The 25,074-nt window shown below is 36.9% G+C and overlaps 1 protein-coding gene across 2 annotated transcripts in view; it reads left to right on the top strand.

Annotated features, from left to right (window-relative positions):
* LOC124602927 overlaps positions 1–25,074 on the top strand; it is a 274,195-nt gene that overhangs the window by 201,155 nt on the left and 47,966 nt on the right. For both annotated transcript variants that reach the window (XM_047136357.1, XM_047136358.1), the window contains exons 2-3: positions 5,205–5,358; positions 20,797–20,997. In XM_047136357.1, the coding sequence (XP_046992313.1) occupies positions 5,205–5,358; positions 20,797–20,997 (355 nt within the window). The remainder of the gene's footprint in view (positions 1–5,204; positions 5,359–20,796; positions 20,998–25,074) is intronic.

Below are 25,074 nucleotides of genomic sequence, written 5' to 3'. Positions count from 1 at the left end.
ATCTGTGGAGAAAAATACAGGGAATCTTGTTGCAACTTGTTTCTAAAAATAGAGGTGTTAACTGTTATAAACACATACATTCTAAAAGCCATATTGCTTGTGAAAAGACTGCACCCAAACACTTATTCAGATTTACACCAGTACAATATTAGAAATAAAGAAAGATTTTACATTGGCAGCCACAGAACAGCACTTTATAAAAAGGGGCCTCAGTACACAGATATGAAATTAGCTAATGCACTGGCCTGGTGTAGTCATGGCTCTTCCTACAATTAAACTGAAACATCAGCTTAAGAAAGTTTTAGTAAAACACCCTTTCTACACATTAGAAGAGTACCATACATATATGAAGAACAACAAATTATGTGAATAGAAATCACAATTATGTGAATAGAAATCAGTAAACATCTTATTGTAATTTTGTTGTAAATTAATGATGTATTCAGAAGAATGTGTCTTGTGTATTGTACAAATAACTCTAATCATTACTGTTTCTTTGTACATGTTCAGTGTACCATTCGATGTTGAATAAAGCTATTATTATTATTATTAAGGAGTTGGCCAACAGGAAGTTCTTTAATCCACTTTGACACCGATCTTTATCGCTTACAAGACCTTTGATATGCTCTGGTAAGTTACTGAATATATGAGTACCCATGTACTTGACTCCTTTTTGTACTAATGTTATGCTTTTATAGTCCTTATACAGATTGTCTTTAGTTCTGGTATTATAATCATGTTTAGTACTATTTTGAATAAAAAGAAACATGTTGGAAATGACAAAGGTCATCAATGGTATATGTACTGAGAAGTAGTAGTTAGAATACCAAGTTTCTTAAAGAGGTCTCTGCATGATGATCTAGGACTGACGCCAGATATAATTCTAATGACTCGTTTCTGAATTTTGAAAATGTTCACTTTGTGAGAGGAGTTTCCCCAAAGGATGATTCCATAACTCATTAGTGAATGGAAGTAGGCCGAATAAACTGATTTCTTCATTTTAAAATCATCTATTTCTGCTGACATGCATACTGCAAATGTAGCTGAACTAAGGCATTTCATTAAGTCCAGAGTGTGAGTTTTCCAATTTAGGTTGTGGTCAATTTGTAGCCCTAAAAATTTGACACTGTTTACAGAATATTTCAATTAAAATCTTCACTTAGTATGAGTTCATTATTTTTAGAAGTTAAAAAATTTAATACTGCATCAAGCTGTTTAGTGAATAGCTGGAAATTACCAGTTGGAGCCCTGTATATTGTGACCATAATCATTTTTCTTTTTTGTGTTTCTACTTGTGTCGCACATGCTTCAAAATACTGATCACTACAGTATTTAAGAATGTCAATGTTTTTATAATTGTGACCGTTTCTAATGTAAGTGGCAACTCCTCCTTTCTCCGTCTCTTTTGTACAATACTTTCAAGCTAAGGTGTACCCTTCCATATTAAGCATTTCAATTTCACTACCTAAATGATGTTCAGAAATACAAATAATATAAGCAGGATTTGTAGACTGTAGGTCATCTAAACAGATCTGAAATTCATTAATTTTGTTTTTTTAAACCTCTGATATTTTGATGTAGTAAATTTACTGTTACTTTTTTCCTGTCTTCGCAGGTATTATGCTTAACATTTTGAGATACAGCTTATGATATTCACTTCCTGAAAACATAGCCTACATGACTTTCATGGTGAAAATTTCATATTGTACCTGTTTTTGATCAAGTGAGTCTCCCTGTGATAGCATTCCATAAATCAAAATACAATTTTACAGATGTAATATGCTCTGTTATGCTGCCCATGACTTGCTTCTTCATCTTTTTTAATAGCCATCCTGGCATAAGAAGTTTTATTTGGCCACAGAGGCATGGAACAACAGAAACTGATCAGAATGTAGCGTGTTTTATACAATATGACTTGCAAATTAGAATCTATATTACTCAGCTTCTGAAACTCACCTGGTCCCAGTTCAGGGTGACTGTCTAATAGCTTCCAGGGGCAACAAAATTTTAAAATGCTGCCATAATATACTCATTAAGCAGCATAATCTCAAGGTGAGCATTTAACAAAAGTAATTCAAGCATTACAGTTAGGAACTGTTGCAGAGTAACTCATGGCATGCAAATTTCACAGACTAGATTCATCTAGTATTTGAGAATGAGACTATTTAGCTACTTTCAACAAACCTTACATGAAATTTGAAACCTTTCTGAAACTTTTTCTTGCTCTGACACTCCTCTGAAAATAATGAAACAAATGAAATTAGTTATTTACTACATTTTCCATGCAATAAAATTTCAGCATCATACCTGACTTGCTACTTCTTTACTACTGACCCTATGCACACAGTATTCATATACAGGGTGTCCCATTTATCTTGACCACCCTAAATAACTGTATATCCAGATGCAAATTACAAAATATTTCAAGCAAATGTCCTTTAGCCATCGGGGGGATATCAATCAGCATGGCTGCCTTCATTGTAGCTTTGTTTTTTCAAAGATATGAACAACAGTATGACTTTTTTAAATGGCACCCTGTATTTTTATTCGGTAATTTGCCAATGTATCACAGTGTACCATTCACTGAAACACAATGCTATTAATTACATAAAACAACACTGGCGTTGATGCTCCCAGTGGTTAATGCAGGTACTCGGGGCAATGGAACACATTCACATTCTGACATTGACGGAGGACAAATGTAAACATAATTAGAAAGCACACCCATCATTCTGTCAACCATTGTCAGTTGAAGAGTTGTGCGAGTAGAATGTTCATCAATGAAGAGAAGGTAGAAATGCTACTCATCTATGGGGAATGTAAGTTAGCAGAGCAGTAATTTCAGTACTGTTTCCTTATGCACGGGTACAGTCAGTACAGTAGTTTAGTCCTTTTAAAACTGTTGTGTAGAATAGGCATACAGTAAAGGCTGTCCTTCCTACAAACTGCTTCACATAATGTTTCTCTTATTGTTGTTGTTGTTGTTGTTGTTGTTGACGGTAGGCGAAATGCTACGCAGGCAGAAGAACTGTACAGAAAGCAACATCCTGACAAGAACCCACCTTCCCAACAGATGTTTACTCATCTTGTTGTGATGCTTCAGGAAATGGGAAGTTTCGACCCAGGACAATGCAATTGCTGTAGCACTCGCACAGACGAAGCTGCCAAAGTTATTATTCTTGCTTCCATTGCTATGAATCCACATGTGAGCACATGGCAGCTTGAACACAAGATTGGCATCCCTAAAACCAGTGTACATCCTATTCTTATATGTCACTGGTTCCATCCTTACCATGTACACCTACATCAAGAACTGCATGGGAATGATTTCTAGAATCGTGTACAGTTCTGTCAGTGGATACAACAGCAAATCCTTGCCAACTCAAACTTCTTCTCCAATGTTCTATTTACCAATGAATGTTCCTTCTCAAGCAAAGGACAGGTAAATACGAGGAACATGCATTATTGATCCAGTGACAACCCACAAAGTCTTAGACAGGTGGAACATCAGTGTCAATGGAGAGTTAATGTCTGGTGTGTGATGCTTGGTACTACAATTATTGGCCCATATTTCATCAATGGTAGTCTAAACGGCACAGTGTATGCCAACTTCCTCAGACGAATACTTCCTCCTCTTCTGGATGAAGTGCCGCTAAGAACCAGAATGTTCATGTGGTATCAACACGATGGATGTCCAGCACATAATGCCTTGCTTGCACGTCATGTTCTGAACTGAAGGTAGCCTGCCCAATGGATTTGTCAAGGAGGAACAGTTACTTGGTGCGCTAGGTCTCCTGATTTAAATCCTCTGGACTTTTTTCTTTGGGGATGCATTAAAGACATCGTCTATCGCGATATTCCAACATCTCTAGAGGTCATACTGAAACATATCGTGCTTGCTTGTAATTCTCTTCAGCAGACAACACTGGAAGCAGTAAATAATTCTTTCATTCAATGAGTGAACCAGTGTATCGGTGTCCAAGGTCACCACTTTGAACACCTTTCAATGTTCTACACCTGGGCAATGGTACAGGAGAGTCAAAGTCAATTTAGTTTTCTGACAACTCCAGCAAGTGGACGAGTTTGTGATCTTGGGCTCAAAGTCAGTGTTGTGGTATGTAATTAATAACATCGTGTTTCAGTGAATGGTACACTGTGATACATTTCTGAATAGGTATTTAGAGAGGAAATGAATTACTGAATAAAAAATACAGGGTGCCATTCAAAAAAGTCATACTGCTGTTCATATATTTGTAAAACAAAGTTACAATGAAGGCAATCATGCTGATTGATATCCCCCTGACAGCTAAAGAACATTTGCTTGAAGCAATTTGTAATTTGCATCTGGACAAATAGCTATTTGGGGTGATCAAGATAAATGGGACACCCTGTGTACCACTGAGTGTATCTGCAAAATTATATGATTTTATGACACATAGTTCAGAAGATATGATCCCATAAACACAAGAATTCTATTTTTAAAGAACTGAGGTGGGGGTGTTCCTGGTTAATAGATGAATGGTTTCAGATAACACATTCCATTATCAAGTTTCCTACAAAATGCCAAAATTTAAAGTTGCAGAATTTGAACATTTATATATCATTAGATTTTGGCTTTTTGTAAGAAGCTTGTTAATGAACGCGTATCATCCTAAATCAGGTGTTCACAAATTGCAATGTGGAAGTGAGACTGTATACTGCAGGGCAACATGTCTTCAGCCGCTAAATAAATCATTAGATATAAATGTGTTTGCAATGTGTGGTGCAAAACATTACACATCACATTAGTGTAATAAAAGGAAGAACAAAGTCCAAGCTTTAATGCTCTGTTGAAGACAGCGTGAGTTTAGTCAAATTTTTTCAGAAGATTCATAGCACTATTGGTACATTTATAAATTTACCATGACATAAGTCAGTTAAATTTTTAATTCCAATGTTGTATTGTTAAGAAAGAAACAGTGATGATGCAGGAAGAGTGTCAGCTTAATGTCCCAACATCATCACTAGACATAGACCACAAGCTTGGATGGGACTGCTGTGCCACCTCATTCAGTTTACAGAGGAAAAGATGTGGTACAACTTCAGTTGGTGGATTAATGGAAAAACTGATTTGTTTTGCTTCTCAATATTACATTGCATGAATGATTGAAACTAAACAGAAACTTTATATAAAGCTAATGTTATCTACTTTCTTTTATTTGCAGGGATCTTCTACTGACCCTATATATCAGAATGGACACTGTTCTTCACAGCACTGGTGGAAAGACAATGAGAAAAACTGGCGTCTGTTCCGGTGGTCTATATTAGTAATAGCTGTGCTACTAGTTTTGGGACTGGTGATTTACTTTTTGGTTATAGGTGGGTATAAACTTTATACTAACTATGAACTGCAATTAATAAACACATATTTCATTTGATACAACCATTTTCAAGTCGTAACTATTTCATTAAAATTAAATTTTTCTAATTTCCTGTTTATATGTCTTTGATCAAGCAACATACTACATATTTCTGACATACTGTCACTTGTAACAGCGATCAACACAACCCAAAAATATATGTTTTACTCTATAGAATATCTGGAAAATCTAATTGAGAAGTGAGCTTGAGGACTGTGTGCCACGTAGAGTAGAAGTTCATTGTCTCGTAACATACGATTTCAAGCCATTGACTTAAAGTACAGGAGACTCGTCAAAACACAAAAACTGGTTTACAATTTTCCTTATGATATCAGTAATATAATATACAGTACTGAATAATTATTTAACTAAGCAATTGCTCATAATAGTTTTTCTTCAAAAGTAACAAATTTTTAAGATTAACAGTCCTAAGCACTTACTGGCTCCTGCTCAAATTTTCAGGTTGTCATTTATGAATTCTTCTACTGAATAGTAACATTTCTGCACTAGTTTCACATATATGGATTTTTCCAGTGTTTCTAAATTTATGTGGAGCAATTCTCTTCCTTTCACTTTGTTATAAATTTTCATACCCATATAATGTGGAGTTTGAGTATAAAGTTTTAATGGTGAGTGGGCAACATAAAATTATTTTGATTTTGGGTGTTGTAATCATGTTGAAAATGATTTGCTACAAATAAATCAGGGTTACTGTGTACAAAGATAATCAGCTCATATATGTATAGTGAGGGAGCACTTAGTATAGTTAGATTTTTTAGGAGTGGGTGATATGATCACCCTACATTGTGCACATTTCTAATGATGGTTTTCTGAAGTTTTAGTATTCGACACATATGGTTTAAGTTACCCCAAAATACAATTCCATACCTTATTACTGACTCAAAGTAGCGGTGATACACTACTTTTCTTATGCCCATACTGGTAGCATTGTATACTATTCTCATTGCAAATGCGAGGCTATTTAATTTATTTGCTGGGGTACTGTATATGTGATACTGTATATGTGATATTCCTAGGAATTTCACACAGCTAGCTTCCTGCAAATCCTGGTTTATGTGACTGATCTGAATATCATTTAATTTTGCTTGTTTTGTTTTAAACTGCATTAACTGAGCCTTTTCCATGTTTAAGTTTAACCCGTTTAAATGAAACCAGGCGTCTAATTTTTCTAAAGTATTAAATACAATTTGTGGAATTTGATCAGTACTGTTAATTTTAATGATTAAAGATGTGTTGTCTGCAAATAAAACTGAGTGACACTCAATATTAAGTGGCAGATCATTTATGTAAAACAAAAACAGAATGGTACCTAAGACAGAACCTTGGGGTACTCCATGTGAAATGGTTTTCCATTCTGAAGTATAAGTTCCTCTCTCTGATGTTATAACCACACTTTGTCTTCAGTTGGTTAGATAGAATTTAAACCATTCCAATACCGTGCCCCTAATTCCATACTTTTCCAGTAGCAAGGAGTGATTCACACTATCGAAGGCCTTTGATAGGTCACAAAAATTCCTGTGGCATGCAGTGAGTTGTCTAGAGATGAGCTAATTTTATCAACAAAATTATTTATAGCAGATATTGTGGTTTTGCCTTTTTGAAATTCATACCGATTTTTTGGGATTATTTTAAATTTTTCTATGAAATTTTGAATTTGTATGGTAACTACCTTCTCAAATATTTTTGATAGTGATGGAAGAAGAGAGACTGGTTGATAATTTCCCATATGTTCTTTTGTGCCTGTTTTGAATAGTGGATTAACTACTGCATACTTAAGTGTGTCTGGAAAATAATCTAATTGAAGGGACTGGCTAACTATTGCAGTTAATGGCTGCACAATTATTTTAGAAACTATTTTTAAAACTTTTGTTGGTATCCCATCCCATGATGCTGATGTTTCACTTTTTAGTGATAGTATTACATTTTCTATATCTTTTACAGAAGTTTTGGTAACTGTACTGAAAAATTCACCATCAAGTTCCTCACTGTTGAAGAAATTTACCTTGTCTGGGTACTCTGCTACACTGACATTAGATTTGCTTACATTTAAAAAGAATTCATTAAACAATTCAGAAATTTGAGCAGGATTTACAATAGTTTTATCCTCTATCTTGGTTTCAGAAATATCACGGCCTCTATTGTGGCACCTGTTTCAGCTGTTGATCATTGGCCATAATGCCTTTGATTTGTTTTATTATCCAATATAAAACTATTATTTGCCAGTTCTTTGGCTACCTTTACAACGTTTTTAAATTTATTTTTGCAATCTTTTACATAGGTAGCAAAATCAGGACTTTTGTTATGTTTTAGATCCTTATGTAGCCGTCTTTTTCTTGCACTCAAGATTTTTATTCCTTCAGTAATCCACTTTACTTTATTTCCTACCTTTTTATGATGTACAGTAAGTTGGAACGTTTCATTTAAAACGTGTAGGAAGTTTTCCAGGAAAGTAGCAAAATTTTCAGAGCATGAAATACTATGATCCTTAGCCCATTCCACCTTATTTAATCTATGATGGAATAAGTTCATATTTTATTTGCTGAACTGGTGTTTTGTGTAGGTTTTTTTTAGCAAGGTTCTATTGTTTCTGGTAACTCCATAAACAGAGCGCAATAATCAGAAAGTTCTAAATCTAAACAAAACATATTTGCCTCTTTATAAGTGTAATTGGTTAAAATATTATCTATACATGTTGTAGACATTTCATTTACTCAAGAAAAATCAGTGAAATTTGTGCTGAAACCCAATACTTGAATCATATCAATGAATTTTGTTTAGTTATCGGCTTCGCTGGCTAGATCTATGTCGAAATCAGCAGTTGTTATGCTGAGGATGGCACTGTTTCCCAAAAGTTGTAGCCAGTAGGCAAAACAAAAAAATTGCAGCTATAGACTAAAACATATTTTTCTGACCTAACGATGGATGTTAGGTAGTTATTGTATGCTGTTCAGTGTCATTTTATTTGATTTCTAACTTGCAAATTCACTCATTTATAATGTTGCTGCTTGAGAAAAAATGGTAACACAGAATTTGCTTGTAGAAGATTTAAAAATGACGAGGGCAAAGTGCAAGGAGGCTAATTCATGAGTCACGTTCTATTATCTCTACAAAAACTAGCAGTAAGCAGCAGCTATGAAAATGGCAGCTTTTTCAAAGTAGCTATATTCCTGATAATTTGACTTTGTTAAGTATACAATGAGGTAGCAAGAACAGTTTATAACAGTTTAACAGTAATTAATTATTAAGCCAGTGTGTATTAAATCTTTCTCATTGTTAATCTATACCTTCCTGAACGTTCCATGTCATGCTAGAGTCTATATAACACAGTGAATCACTGGATGAAAGCATGAATTTCAGTGAAAATGTATGTAGGAAGAAAAGAGAAAATGAAAACAATGGCAATGAATTGTTTCAGAAATAGGGATGGATAGTGAGTACATGTAAGCTATGTCCAAACTGGAATTCTAGACTGCATACAAGTAGGATGAAAAATTATATGGCAGATGACAAATCAAAGAAATCACACAGCTTCTGAAATGTAAATGGGGACAAAAAGAGAAAAAGAAGGGAAAAATATAGGATAAAAGAGGACAAAGAAGTGATTTCACAGGAATCTGCAGTAAAGAATAATTGCCTAAAAGTGCACTATCAACATTTACATCCTTGTGGCCCATAATTGGGCATTATTCCTTGTAGAAAATATGTTTTTTTCTGAACAATATTTCCAATATAGTCAGTAAACTCATGAATATTTCACAGTTCTCTAATCCTTTACTGATAAATTGGCTAGGATGAGGCAGAATTTTATACATGCAGACATGGGATAATTGTGTGTGTGTGTTTGTGCATTTGTTATTTAGAATTGATCATTTCTGGAAGGTTCTTGAAATATCTTGTATTTGTAATGTTTGTATATTCTGGAACATTTGCAGTTTGTATAAATAGCAGCATTCTACATTCAGGAGTTCAGTTCTATTCGGGCTGTATTGTTGTGTCAGTAATAAGCCTGCTTTCAGTGCTACTTGTGGTACTTCAACGACAATTCTGCTTTCGGATTTGGACTTCAATGTGGTTGAGATCTTACTTTGTTTGGTGGAGACCTTGGGTACTTCAGAACATTTAAATCACCATGAGTCCAATTAGTAAACAAAAAATCATCACCTACATGGACTGGAACCAGAATACTAGTGGTACATCATTCCCAGCATCTGTATCTCCACAAAACCTATGGATTCCAAAAAAGTAACAAGCATCAGGCATCTATCAGTGTTTTCTTGAGATGCTGGTCAGGACCCAACAAAATGGCTGAAAGAATTCAACCAAGTTGCCAAATACAACAAGTGGGCTGACATGATGTGTCTGGAAAATGTGTACTTTTACTTCAATGGCACAGCACAGCAGTGCTTCGGGATTGATGAAGAGAAGCTCAATAAATGGGACAAATTCCAGATCTGAAGGAAACATTTAATGACAGTCAGCAGCAAGTCCACTTACCAGAGGAACACTTGAAGAAAAGGGCCAATATCATGGGAAAACAACACAGTCTTACAAGCAGGATGTTTCGTGAATCCAAATATGACAAAAGCAGACAAAATCTCACACTTTATAAAAGTGGCCCCAAAAGACCTGTACCAAGCTCTTCTGGTAAAGTATGTCACAACAAATGAAGAATTCATCAAGTGATGCCAGTGAATTGGGGAAATGCAACAGAAAATGTTGGATGAAAGAAGTACAAATGACTCCTGAATGTGGTCTCTTTGCCAGCTTTGAAAGACCACCATTACCTCACCTCTCTCACACATCAGTGTATCGATCATTAGCACCAGTCTCTGCCTCCAGTGAACCAACCAGGGGAAATGGATTTGGCCATGTCTGACTGATGCTGCGCCCATTAAACATTGACCTTGATCCATGAAAAATGCAAATACATCCTATTCCTTTGACAATGTAATGACCCATAGAAAAATGAGCATTTAGGGGACAGAGGACTACACACCAGTTTCTTTCCACTGTGGACATCTTGGACACATTATGTGCTACTGCAGACAAGGAAGGCAAGTTTTTTGTGACCAGTATTCTGACAGATCTCAACCTTCACAACAGCTCTATCCACACCAGTCAATTCTTTCAATCCGACCTGGTATGGATCCCAAACACTTGAGCAGTTCACAAGAATAGGTCACACCAGCGTACTATACATGGTCTCCTTTGCAGGTGAACCACTCTTTCCTAAAATTCTCCCAGTAAACCAAAGTCAATCATTTTCCTACCCTACCACAGTTTTCACGTGCTCGTTCCAGCTCATATCACTTTGCAATGTTACACTCCACTATTTAAATGATTTGATTGTGTCAAGCTGAAAACTAGTAACACTGTATCTGAATATTACATGTTTATTCTTCCTACTCATCTGCACTAACTTACATTTTCCACATTTAGGGCTAGCTGCCATTCCTCAAACCAACTGGAAATTTTGTCTATCCTCCTACAGTCACTCAACAACAACGCCTTACCATACACCACAGCATCATCAGCAAACAACTGCAGATTGCTGCCCATCCTGTCTGCTAGATCATTTATGTACATAGAGAATAATAAAGGTCCTATCACAATTCTCTGGGGTGATCCTGATTCTTAGTTATTATTTGAATCTTTTGCAATTGAAAAAAGCAATTCGGGCTAAGAAAAGAAATCTACATATCAGTGGGGATTGTAAGCATAACAGGTGGTCACAGAGAACATTTGATAACTAATTGTCATGGGTAACCACAGCTCATCCCTAAAAATATGTGCTTAAGGACAGCTGAATCAGTACAGGAAAAGCAATTCAGTGCCATCAGTGAAGTATCATGCTTCACTACTGCTACAGACAACCCACGGGAGTAAGCTACTGTCTAACTGCCGACAGTACCTGCTATCGAACGGCCAACAGCATATACCACAATGAATGAATGTCAGTGATTGTTTGCCATTCTCAGACAATTTGTGGATGCTTAGAGGTTTGAAGTGGAGAGAAGAAAGAGCAAGAGGTCCATGGTACAATGCTGAATCAATACTGGGGATCATTTATCAATTAGTCAGCACTCACATAAGGTATTGCTGGCTGAACAACTGATAATCCAGGAGGGGTGGAGAAGATGCTGCAAGATGATGATATTGAACCTTCAGAGAGTCCTTAGTCCTCTTCTGTGATTCTTCTAAAGAAGGAAGACACATGGAATTTCTGTGTCAACTATCAATGACTGAACAAAATCACAAAAAAAAGATATGAACCCAGTGTTGCACTCTCATGACACCAAAGGCTGCTTGAAAGGACCAAAGTATTTCACAGCAATGAAGTGCTCCAACCAATTTCAAATATATGATGGACAATCTGAGTCAACACTTAAAATTGATGATATTTCTTTGCTATCTGGATGACATAGTCATTTTCTTCAAGGAAATTTGAAGAACATTCGTATCCAAGTGTTGTCAAACTAGAGACCTCTCCCTATATCCAAACATTGCCTCTTTGTTGCCCAAGAACTAAAAATGTTGGGGCAACTAGAAAATGGTGATGGAGCCTGTCCTGATCCAGAGGAAATAAGAATAGTCATAGATTTTCCAACTCCTCGGCACACTCGTGATGTGACAAGTTTACTTGGAATATGCTTGGACTATTGGTGAGAAATTTGTAGCACAACTTGACTAGAAGAAGGGATCGGTTGGTAGGGCATATTCTGAGGCGTCAAGGGATCACCAATTTAGTATTGGAGGGCAGCGTGGAGGGTAAAAATCATAGAGGGAGACCAAGAGATGAATACACTAAACAGATTCAGAAGGATTTAGGTTGCAATAGGTACTGGAAGATGAAGAACCTTGCACAGGATAGAGTAGCATGGAGAGCTGCCTCTAGCTAGTCTCTGGACTGAAGACCACAACAACAACATTGGTGAGACATATAAGACTTCTGTGTCAAGCCACCTTCCCTGCAAGAGCTACTGCAGAGACATGCCAGAGTTTCCTGGAATGAGATTTTAAGACAGATCTTTCCTTTTTTCCTTGAATTGAGGTGCTAAAATCTTCTTCAGTCCTAGCATTGTATGATGAGAATGCAGAGAGAGAATTTCACACTGTTGCTAGCAGTTTTAGGAGAGGTCCAATTCTAGTACAAATTCAGGAATGTGCTGAAAAGATGATAGCTTATAGTTATAGAGAAACTACTCTACAACCAAGAAAGAGAGCCTTGTAGTTTTTTGGACCACCAACATGTTACATTGATATTTATTTGGAAAACTATTCCCTGCTGTAACAGACCATTATTCTCTATGCTGGCTGACCAGCATGAAGGATCCATCAGGTTGACTGGCAAGATGGGCTCTGAAGCTTTAAGAGACACAAACATGATGCTGAATGCCATCTGAGGAACACTTTGGCATAACACAGCAGTGCGGATGAAATCTCAGTCATCACTGCATTAAATGACATTGCTGCTGAACAGTGGAAAGATCCATCATTGCTGAAAACCATAGAAACCTTTAAATTTGAGGAACCTGGCAAAAATAGATGCTCATCATCCCAGCTTATCTACAGCCAGCTATCTTGAAGGTTTTCTGTGAAGCTCCAAAGTCTGGTCACCTGCGATTATTGAAGAATCTAGACAGAAGACTCTAGTAGCAGAAATAATTTCACGGAGTGAAATCACTCACAGAGTGACAACTGCTTACCATCCCCAGACGAATGGCCTCACAGAAGGCTTTAATAAGACATTGGCAGATAGGCTCTTGATGTATGTTAAGGTTGAAGAGTGAGATTGGGATACAATACTGTCTTATTGTGAAACAAGCAACACAGAAAAGCTAGATGCTATAGGTTTGGCACTGTTCTCTCTGCCCTATGGTCATGGGGCTGATACAACAATGGTTACTATTGCCATTTCAACTGGACAATAGTGACTACAAGAAACATCTCATATCCAGAATAAAAGAAGTAAGTCAACTATTTAGCACACAGACCCTAGTCACCCATGAGAAAGACCAGGAGTGCAATAACACCAAGTGCCGCTCAGTGAGATACAGATTGGAGGTGTGGCATGGATTTTTAGGTGTTTACAAAAAGTGAGACTATCAGAAAAGTTACTAAAGTCTTATTTTGGGCAGTACAGTATCCTTTGTTGCTTGTTACATGTCACATATGAAGTTGAGGATTAAGTTCCATCATAAAGCAGACAAAAGTGTAGTGACATTATCTGTACCCTCTGTATGACAACCCTACAACAATTCTGAGCTGCACATAGACAACTGAGGCTTCTCATTTGAGAAAAATAAAGACCCACTTGATGATTGCAAAACTTTAATTGTCCTACCTATGTAAGGAAACCAAGCATAAAGTTCAAAACCCATTTCCAAGAACACCTAAATGCTTTCAGGCCCAACCATTTCGAAAAATCAGTCATTGCACAACACATGTTGGAAACAAAAATGTCATCAACAGTCTAGACAACAATTTGGTAGTACTACATAATGAAGTCAATGGTAAGACCCTAAATCTGTTAGAACAACTGGGGATATACCTCTACAAAATCAAAAAACCTGAATCTATGTTAAATGAACAAACAGATTTCGCAAGCCATAGCTATTTCAGTAATTTTAAAGACCTATTCTAAAGTCATTTCCAGCACATGTTAATTGTTTAATAGTTATATCTTTAGCACTACGAATAAATTCAACTTTGATAACACCATGTACAAAAATATCTGTGAAGTGTTTACACTTTACAAACATGTGCGTGCAAATGTGCCTCATGAATGAAGTAACATGTACGAAAATAATGGAGGAAAGAATGTTTGCTGGTGCTAAAACGTTAAAAATGCTTTCCTTGGATTATGTGGTAAGTTTACATTGTTCATTTTTCCGCTATTTTGCACATATTTTCACGTTCAACTTAGGAAATTCATAACCTAACATTAAACCTTCTCATGATAGGAATATGCATGTTACCTCTGTCAAGAGAAGAAATAAAACATGTATTAAGACAAATTACACCTGATGGTGGACCCACAGGGTCTGAAATTTGTCATGTATTTAATAAAACACGAAAAGTTGTGACTGAAGGCGTTTTTTAATTCATACCTCCAGTTAATTGAAAGGGCTACATTTGATGCTCATAACTGTAAAGAGGATTTGACAACATGACCAGAATGCGAATGGCCACAAGTGCTGCCACACAGAGGACTATTTGCAAGATCTGGATTCAGGGTGCTGTTGTTGTTTCCAATGAGAACTTCTGAGCAGTGGATCGCTGTTTCTCCAGGAGTCGGAGCAATGCTGTGAGCAATGTTGCAAGCACTGTGGTGTAGCGATGAGCATCATTGATTGGCATGCTATGGGTTGCCAGCTCATAACCAAAACACCAGTAACATTCAAGTGTTGAAATACTTATATCATAAGTGATGAGAACTGTTTCTGCATCTTGGATATGTGATGTGATAGAAGATAATTTATGCAAAACAAGAACAAATCTGACATCAGGTCCTGTGTTGCACCTGTAATATGAGTAATTATTCCCTATGCTGTTTCATTGTGTACACTCCCTGAGTTTCTTAATGTAATTCTCTGCATCATTTTAGTTAAACAGTATGGAAAGCAATTACCGGCAGTACCATAATAATACAACTTATCTGGGAGAACTGCACAATTAAATTATTTTGACAAGGCACATAAAGTACCAGTTGGCAATATTTTGTTTCAGTTTTTCTTTAATCTGACTTGTGAATTCATCGCTAAGGAAATTTCTTGGACAATCAACTTCAGGTACCTAGGTATTCTTACACCTAAATGCTCATACATATATTTCTTAATGGTATTTGTATTTAAAATATTTTCTACAGAAAGTGCTGCACTGCTCCTATTCAAAGAGTGGTATCACAAAACCACCTTCAAATGTATTTGATCTGATTTTGGCGATTTATGGTAAAAGCAAGACTGAATTAAGGATGAATTGTGGAATTCACACCCACAATACTAGAAGCAAAAGCAACTTCCAAATATGCTACAAAGCAGCATATTATCTGGAATGGAGAGTCATTGATAGAAGTAAAAGTAGCCTTAAGTGTGTCCCAGGGAAATGTGTTGGTACCCTTATTGTCCATATTGTATATTAATGACCTGGCAGATGATCACCCAACACAAACCCCCCAATGACTGGAAAAAGGGGCAGGTGACTCTTGTGTATAAGAATGGTAAAAAGAACTGACCTATAAAATTACACACCAATACCCCAACATTGGTTTGTTGCAGAACTCTTGAACTATTCTCAGTTCAAATACTGGAAAGTTTCTTGAGACAGAAAAGCTCCTGTCCACAAATCAGAATAGTTTTAGAAAGCATCACTTGTGTGAAACTCAGCTTGTCCTTTTCTCACATGATATCCTGCAGACTATGGGTGAAGGGCAACAGGTGGATTCTATATTTCTAGTTTTTTGAAAAGTATTAATGCAGTGACTCACTTCAAAGTGTTGATAGGATATGAGCATACAGAATACATTCCTGGATACTCTAATTTGTGTAATGAATGACAGTGTAATGCAGAAAAATGTAATTTAGCGCAGATGAATATGAAAAACAATCCTGTAATGTCCAAATATAGTATTAGTAGTGTCCTGCTTGGCTCAGTCATGTTGTTCAAGTAATGGTGTAACGTTACCAAACAATATGAAATGAAACGAGCATGTGAGGATTTCAGTAGGGAAGACAAATGGTTCGCTTCTGTTTATTGGGAGAGTCTTAGAAAAGTGGGGCTCATCTGTTATGGAGACTGCATATAGAGCACTGGTGCAACCTATTCTTGAGTACTGCTTGAGTGTTTGGGATCTGCACCAGGTCAGATTAAATGGTGCAACCTATTCTTGAGTACTGCTTGAGTGTTTGGGATCTGCACCAGGTCAGATTAAACGAAGACATTGAAGAAATTCAGAGACAGCCTGTTAGATTTGTTACTGTTAGGTTCAAACAACAAACAAGTATTAGTGATATGCTTCGGGAACTCAAATGGGAATCTCTGGAGGGAAGGAGACATTCTTTTCAAGGAACGCTATTGAGAAAATTTAGAGAACTTGCATTTGAAGCTGACTGTATAACCGTCCTGCTACTGGCAATGTATGTTTTCCATAAGGACCACGGACATAAGATAAGAGAAATTAGGGTTCATATGGAGGCATATATACAGTTGTTTTTCCCTTGCTCTATTTGTGATGGAACAGGAAGGGAAATGACTACCAGTGGTACAACATACCCTCCACCATGGTCTGTATGGTGGCTTGTGGAGTATGTTTGCAGATGTAGATGTAGATTAATAGTGACCATAGACTTTGCAGACTATGCAGTAATCTATAATCAAGCACTATCTGAAAAAAGCTGCACAAATATCCAGCGAGTTCTTGGTACAATTTAAAAGAAGTGCAAAGGTTTCAACTTGTTTTAAATGTTCAGAAATGTGAAATTGTGCACTTCACAGAATGAAAAAGTGCTAGCATCCTCTGTCACAAAATCAAAGAGTTACAGTTGGAATTGGTAATCTCATACAAATACCTATGTGTAACTGATCTCATAGGCTGACTCATAGGTAAAGCAGGTGGTAGGTAGACTTTGGTTCATTGGTAAGATGTTGGGAAATTGCAGGCAGTCTACAAAGGAGACTGCTAACGAATACTTGTGCATCCCATCTCAGAATATTGCTCAAGTATGTGGGACTAATACCAAATAGGACTAAAAGAGGATATTAAATGTATACAAAGAAGGAGGGTAATAATGATTATAGGTTTGACTTATGGGAGACCATCACAGAATTTTGAAAAATGTAAGTTGTCAAATCCTTGAATATAGGTGTCAAACCTCCTCCAAAAGCCTACTTACAAAGTTTCAAGACCCACTGTTAACTGAAGACTGTAAAGGTATCCTTCATCCTCTTACATACAACTCCCATTGGGGCCATGATGACAAGATTACACTGATTGCAGAACACACAGAAGTCAGGTTACATTCCATTAGGAAAGTGGGCGCACCCAGCGACTTTGATATGATTTATAAATCATAGAGCGCAGCAATCAGTCATCCTTTTTTTGCGGGATTTATTTTGGCAAATTCAGATTTCAGCTAGTGCCTATCCATTATCAATGCACTATTTTCTAATCTCAATGCATGTCAGTTCCCTGTTGTTCAGGCATCAGTGACTGTGACTGATGCCCGAACAACAGGGAACTGACATGCATCGAGACCAGAAAATGGTGTATTGCTAATGGCTAGGGACTAGCCGAAAAACCTGCAAAAAAAGGATGACTGATTGCTGTGCTCTATAATTTATAAACACACAGAAGTATTTAAGCAGTCATTCTTCCCGTGCTCCTTACATGACTGGAATGAGAAGAAACTGTACATGTAGTACTCTGGAAAAAACCATGTTTAGCAAAACTGTCTTTTGAATTTCAATCTCATAACAACATCAATGTTTAACTTCTATTTTTTATTTAATGCTTTATCTTACATGCCAAGAGAAGGACCATAATAATTTTTCTCTTCTTCTCTTAACACCCTACACTTTGATAATAGAGAATGGATGTTGACTCAAGATTTTTTTTTTACCTCATTAGGGTGACAATGCATCATCAGAAAACGAAAATGGTTCTGATGTGATAGCCTGACTCATCTTTCACTTCTGAATCTCTCACTATCCTGATTAAGTTTAATGGAAGCTATAACATTGACATGTATATTCTTCACATAACACACACACATTAAATCAGTGCATTGTTTGTCAAGAGCTGTTAGTACAGATCTTATTGAAACTGAGTCAAAAAGCTATTTACTTTTTATTTCTTTGGACCATGTTTCATATACACTACACATGTACAAGATATATGACAACTAGAATTTTTATGATCCCTCAAGTTTTCTCTGTGTGATTCATCAATGGTGTGTTTCAAGGAATTGCGCCAAGTTGCTGTTTCCATTTTATTCACAATATTTCTATAAGTGACAACCATCTTCTTCAGGAGGTACAAGTTCTGCTGTTATGTGTATGTGTACAGCAACCGGAATTACAATAATGTGGTGTTGTTGTTTTCAGTACCTTCACCTTAATTTTATTTATGCACTCTCCTGTAGCATCACATTTCAAAAGTTGTTAGTCCCTTCTTGTCTGAACTGTTTGCCATTTATGTTTTACATCTAATAAGGCTGCACTCCAGACGTCAGAACATTTAAATTTATATTCAATGTTAGTAAATTTCTCTTTTTCAATAACATTTACCTTATCTTGCCAGTATGCATATAATATCCTCCCTATTCCAGCTACTGTCTCATTTTTTGCTGTTGAAGTAGCAAAATTCACGCACTATTTTTAGGGTGTCATTTCATAAGCTTGTACCACCAGCATCATCTGATGTAATTTCAACTACATTTCATTACCCTTGCTTTACTTTTATTGTGCTCATGATATAATTTCTTTCAAACGCTTTTCAAGAAGAAGATACAAATATAAAAATAAATTCTATGCTTAGCCAACCACTGTGTACATAGTATTTGAAGTACAATTTTTTCTTAACAATAATATTTTCCATATGTGGAAGGGGGTATGTGGGGGGAGCATGGATGAATTCATACAGCCAATGCAAATTTGCCTTGAGGTACTCATCAACAGAATAAGTGTGATACATTTGCATTTCCTGTACATTACTCCTTCAGCATTAGGGTCTTTTTTTCCTAATTCGTAGAGGCAGTTTGTTGAGACTAGACTGCCCCTATTTTTGGCCTCATCATAACTTTTGCTCAGTCTTTGGCACACCAGATGAATGTTTGGTTTGGTTTATGTGGTGCAGGTGTCTAGGATAAATAAAGAGCACTGGCAATATATTTAGTGCTTTGAATATAATTTTGGTAGTTGATCATATTGGTTGCTAAAATTTTATAAGATTTATCAGAACTTTAAAAAAGTCTACATTATCTATTGGGGATGATCTCAAAAGACAACACCATTAAGCAGGAAATACTCAGCAGGACACAGACAGCATCCAATTTTTTCAGTCAAATCAGAAATCTTCTCTGGGATGATAAAAAGCCACGAAAAGCTAAAGTGACTATGTACTACAGGTATTTTGTACCAATCCTAAGATACGGCTGAGAAACATGTACCCTACTAAACAAATACCTCAGCAGAATTCAGGCAACAGAAATGAGATTCACGAGAACTGTGAACCAAACAACTAGAAAGGACAAAATCAGGATTGAGATGAATAGAAAAGCAGCAAGTATAGAGATTCCTGTTACCAGTGTCATAAAGAAATGCAGGCTTCATTGTATGTGCACATAATGAGAATGAACAGCCAAAGACCTGCCAAAAGGTATTTCAACCTGAACGTCATAAGAAGAAGACCACGAGGAAGACCAAGAAACATCAGATGTGGAGGAGGAAGGACACAAATCAGACGCTGTCCTGGAACAGAAGCTGTATGGAGACAGAAGAGGATAAAAAGTGCTTGTACACCACTCCTGGGAAACTGGAGTTTGAAAATGATCATGATGATGATAAACGAAGGACAAGGCAACCACTTAACTATCGTGCATCAATGCACAGTAACACATAACAGAAAACATCATTCACACTAGCTTTCAAGCATTCTCTTTTTTCCAACAATAGTACACACACGCTCCCAAGGCCACACCAAAACTCTCAGCAAGTCTTCAATGACTACAGGAGTGTGCTTTTGGATGTATGTGTGGTTGTGTGTGTGAATGTGTGTACTATTGTTGGAAAATGAGCTAGTGCTTGAAAGCTAATGTAAATGCTGTTTTTTGTATGTGTTTCTGTGCTCTGCACATCAGTCCGCTATGGGTGGTGATGGCCTTTCCCTTATTTTATGTAAGGAAAACTCTTGCATAATGCAAGTAATTTAGAAGTGAAGGAGACCAGTCACTGAATAATAGAAGTGTTGAGCTGTCTATAGATACACAAGAAAACTTGGAAACTTTCATGTGTGTGTGTGTGTGTGTGTGTGTGTGTGTGTGTGTTCTCAGCTCATTAAAATATTTGTCTGATAGCTAGCAAGTTTTCATCTTTTTTGTGTACTTGTTGATGGCCCAGTGCTTCTACTATTCAGTGAGAAGTATCTACTCTTAAATTGAATACTAAGTATATAATTCAGAGTGTGAGTTATATTCAAGAAATATCAGTTTGTGATACACTTGCCAATTCGTTTCATGTTTGTATGGTATAACATAAGGTACTTCTAAAAGTAGCCAACGTAACATTTTACTGTAATCAACACCAATTTCCTTAATTTTTACCAAATTTTGAAACTGCTGTGGAGTTATACAGAAGTTTTACCTCTTTTTTTCCCTAACAGACATGCAAGTCATGGCACCCATTGTAAAGGATGGCTCTAATGGCAAGATATCTGAGGCCCACTGGACTACTGATTCATCTGGGTCAGCAGCTGATGATGTAGTATCGTTGGATGGGGATGTTATTCTAGATCTTGGGGGTGTGACGTATAATGAAGGAGATTTGCGTGTTACTCCAGGACAACATTTACTGCATCCAACAGGTACATGTAGTCCTAGTTTCAAACTGTCATATTCATTTCACTGCATCATATTTATAAAATAGCTAGTATGTTTTTATTTGAGTACTGAAGTGATACTACTGCCCATGCCTAAAAATTAATGTCAAGATAACTTGTTACTCTAATTCCTTCCTTCAATTACAGACTTAGTCATTTTAAGGACTAAACTATTACCCATGTCAATTAAGCATCTTTGTCAATATTTTTGTGTGTGTATCTTGTAAAAAATTAGAAACATATGAAAGATGGTAATGTGTATCATCCTCTAAATGATGAAGTTTTAATGACTGAAATGTGTTTGATACAAATAGGTAACAAAAATACACTGAATCTCAATAATTGGAACCAGTGGTTTTGCTGTCAAGTGAAATATAAGGTAGTTAGAGGGAAAAGCACAAGAAATCTCACATAAAGTGACAAAAAGGCAGCCAATCAAGATGTAGAAACAAAGTATAAGTAACAACAGAATCTAACATATTAAGTTTCAACTTTCAGAGATTAAATCTGTGAAAATTGTATCTGAAGTGTGCTTTAAGTGACTTCTTTCTTGTCTTCAACTATTCTCTTATCAGATATCAGGTTTTGCACTCATCAAATAAGTACTAGTTCTGAAATATTAGGATTTGATTCCTTTTGGCATTGGCATTGCCATCATGCCTGGTCCACTTGTTCTGTTTCTCTCATGTAAAATATAGCCTCTCTGCTCTGTTTTAAAAATCAATAGTGCACATTTTTTACATTTGTATTTTGAGATTACATGACAGAACCTCATAAAATTATATCAAAAACTGACAATCAACCAGAATAAATTAACAAATGCTCTGTGATTAACAGTACTCAGGGAATAAAGGGAAAAGACTTTTCACAGAATAGAAAATAAACAAGAAAAAACTCAGGAAGTACAATATATTATAAAGAAACAAAGTAGGAACAAGAAAAAGCTTAATAGCATTCACAAATTGTAGAAAGCTGATGAAACTTCTCCAGATAGAAAATATTTCTGAACAAGATTTCAGAACAAAGCATTTGATACTTGTCAGTGGCAAAATGGATGTACATTTATGTAGTGCTCTATAACTGAAATCTTGTTCTGTGAAGGATTTATTGAGCCAAATCACTAAAAGTCTCTGCTTAATTATGTGTGGTTCCATCTTTGAAATGCAATACAGCAGCGACTGTGCACTGGAAACCCATGGGACCATATTATTTATGCACATATCAAAAAATTCCCATAAATTATGGGCTGGTGGTTTATTGGCTCAGAGCTGGCACCTGCTAATGTCCATGATGTGTTCCATCTGGTTCAGATTACATGAATTTACATGAAAAGACCTCAGTGTGAGTTCACTATCATTTTTCTCAAACCACTGTAGCATGATTCTGGCCTTGTGACATGGACAGCCTGCTTAAAGATGCAATCATCATCCTGCAAGCCCTCAAGTACAAAGAGATGCAGGAAGTCTTTATAATGTTTGTGTAGTCCACACCTGTCTTGGTGGTTTTGGTCACTACCACAGGCCCATGGAAGCCCAGGTGAATGTCTCCCATAGCATAATACAGCTTCCACAGGCTTGTCCCTGTGGCACTGTGCATGTTTCAAGCAGCTGTTTTCCTGGATGATGGCATATCCAAACATTAGCATTAACTTAGTGTAACAAGAAATGTGATTCACCTGGCAAGGTGACATGTTTCTCCTGATCCATGGTCCACTCTTGATGATGATATTAATAAATATTAAGTCATGGGCTATTTGTGATTGCAGATTCTATGAGAGTAATCCCAAAAGTAAGGTCTCCTGTTTTGTTATAAGTACATAGACCTGTTTATTTCTACAATGGTTTACATCAGTTTACAGCTTGATCATTTAGCTATTTTTTGACATAATCATCATTTCTGTCTCTGCATTTTTGTAGATGCTGTGGCAGTTTTTGTATGCCCATGTCATACCAGCTGGCTGTCATTGTGTTCAGAAAGATATAAACCTCTTCCTTCACCTCATCGTCGGAGTTGAATTGCTTTCCAGCCAAATGTTCTTTTAATCTAGGGAACAGGTGATAGTCACTATGTGCCAAGTCAGGACTATAGGGTGGATGGGTGATTATGTTCCACTGAAACTGTTGCAGGAGAGCAACGGTTTGCCGAGCAATGTGTGGGTGAGCGTTGTCATGGAGAATGTGTGATCCCAGTGGGCATAAAGTCAACCAACAACACCCCTTTCTGATCCCAAAAAAGGTTGTTATGACTTTACCTGCAGACAGTGTTTGTTTGAATTTCCGTGGCTTCTGGCGAAGATGGATGCCGTCACTGGCGTGATTGTTGCTTGGTCTCAGGTGTAAAGTGGTATGCCCAGGTTTCGTCACTCGTGGCAATTGAGTCCAGAAAGTTATCCTGTTTGGCTGCAAGGCGGTGAAGAAATGCACGGGAAGCATCAACTCGTTGATGCATGTGGTCCTCAGTCAGCATGCGTGGCACTCATCTAGCGCACACCTTCCAGTAGTTCAATGTTTCTGTTAAAATTCTGTGAGCTGTGCTTTGGGAAACCTCAGGAACCAACATGCATAGATCATCCAGGTGATCTGCCGATCTTCACGCATGCTTTTCTCAACCTTCAACACTGTCTCCTCAGAAATTGATGGCCTCCTGCTCCATTATGTTTAAAAGTTCCTTTAAAGAGGATTTGTAGCTCCAAAATGTGTTGGACAGGAATCAGAAAATAAGAATATTGTGACTAAAGATGGAATACTATTAATTATTACATTCCCCACTGTCAGTGGTCCTTTACCCACTGCAGTCTTAACTGATGATGTCCTTGGGTCAACATGGGAACACAGAGGGTCATCTGCTATGAAGGTCAGCGTTTAACAATGTCACCGAACTGTGTGCTCTGAAACACTTGTGACTGCATTAGAACTGTACTCTGTCATCAGCTCTGGCACCTGTCCTGCTCTACAGAGCAGAGATATTCTGTGATGGGGCACAGATCTCCAACATCTTATTGCCTGATTGTGGTTTTATCCTCCTTCAGTTACTTTCCATATATACACACAATACCAAAATACAAACAGCCAACCAGGCTTCACCATTTCTGAGATGCTCATTCTTCGGTGCCAGGTAACAACAATCCGCCCTTTGATAAAGTAGATTATGTCAGTGGTTTTCCCCATTTGTAACCTGCATCATCACTAGAATGATTTTACATTCATCCCAACTGGTATTTGTGAGCATGAGAATAAATACACATGTAACTAAATATTGGTATGAAGAGAATGTGGTAAGTGAGACACTGGACTAGCAGACAAGATTCCAGGTCCAAGTCTAGAAGAAACAGGGCTCTCCTCCTTCACCTCAAGCCTATACCCACATCACTCACGCTGATTGAGATTGCTACCCATATAAATAGTGCCTGTCTCTTAACGTAGATGGATAAAAGTGGACAGCCTCCATCTCTTTGAACTGAGACTTTTTTTTTTAATAGATAGCTTTCTACACTGTTATCCCAGTTATTAAGCGACAACCAATTTTCCCACACTGCAAAGTGTGGTTTCAAGCTTTATATCTGTTTTCATAAAGATAATGGGAACTTTCCATAAAGATGTTGAATCTTAGAAATGGTCTGATGCTAAAATTATGTCCCTGTACAGTAATCATGAATGCTTTTGTGGATTACTTTTTCTTGTGGTTTTCTGAAGCAAGTGTTGTCATTAATTAAACTGCACATTTTTAAGGACTCCTTCCTGTTAGTGTGGCTTATAGGCACAAGTGTACCTTTAATTTGCATTAATGTGAATCTTGTATGTAGCTATTGAAGACCAGTCATTTCAGCCACTTGAAAGCAGTAAAATTGATATAAAAATGCTCATTCCTTTAAAAAAGAAAATAGTGTTTAGTGCATTACATGGACTGGCAACAGCAGTAAAAAGTCACAATCAAGAAACAAATATGCGTGATCTTAGTTTTCCACGGCTGGAAAAAATTTTATAGCATAAACAAATGTGTGCTACATGTAGCACAGAATGGTATTAGCATGACAACAACAACAACAACAACAACAACAATGAA

This window comes from Schistocerca americana, chromosome 1, assembly GCF_021461395.2.
Source record: "Schistocerca americana isolate TAMUIC-IGC-003095 chromosome 1, iqSchAmer2.1, whole genome shotgun sequence".
NCBI lineage: Eukaryota > Metazoa > Arthropoda > Insecta > Orthoptera > Acrididae > Schistocerca > Schistocerca americana.
The sequence above is the reverse complement of the archived record's forward strand: the minus strand, read 5'-3'. Positions and strand labels throughout refer to the sequence as shown.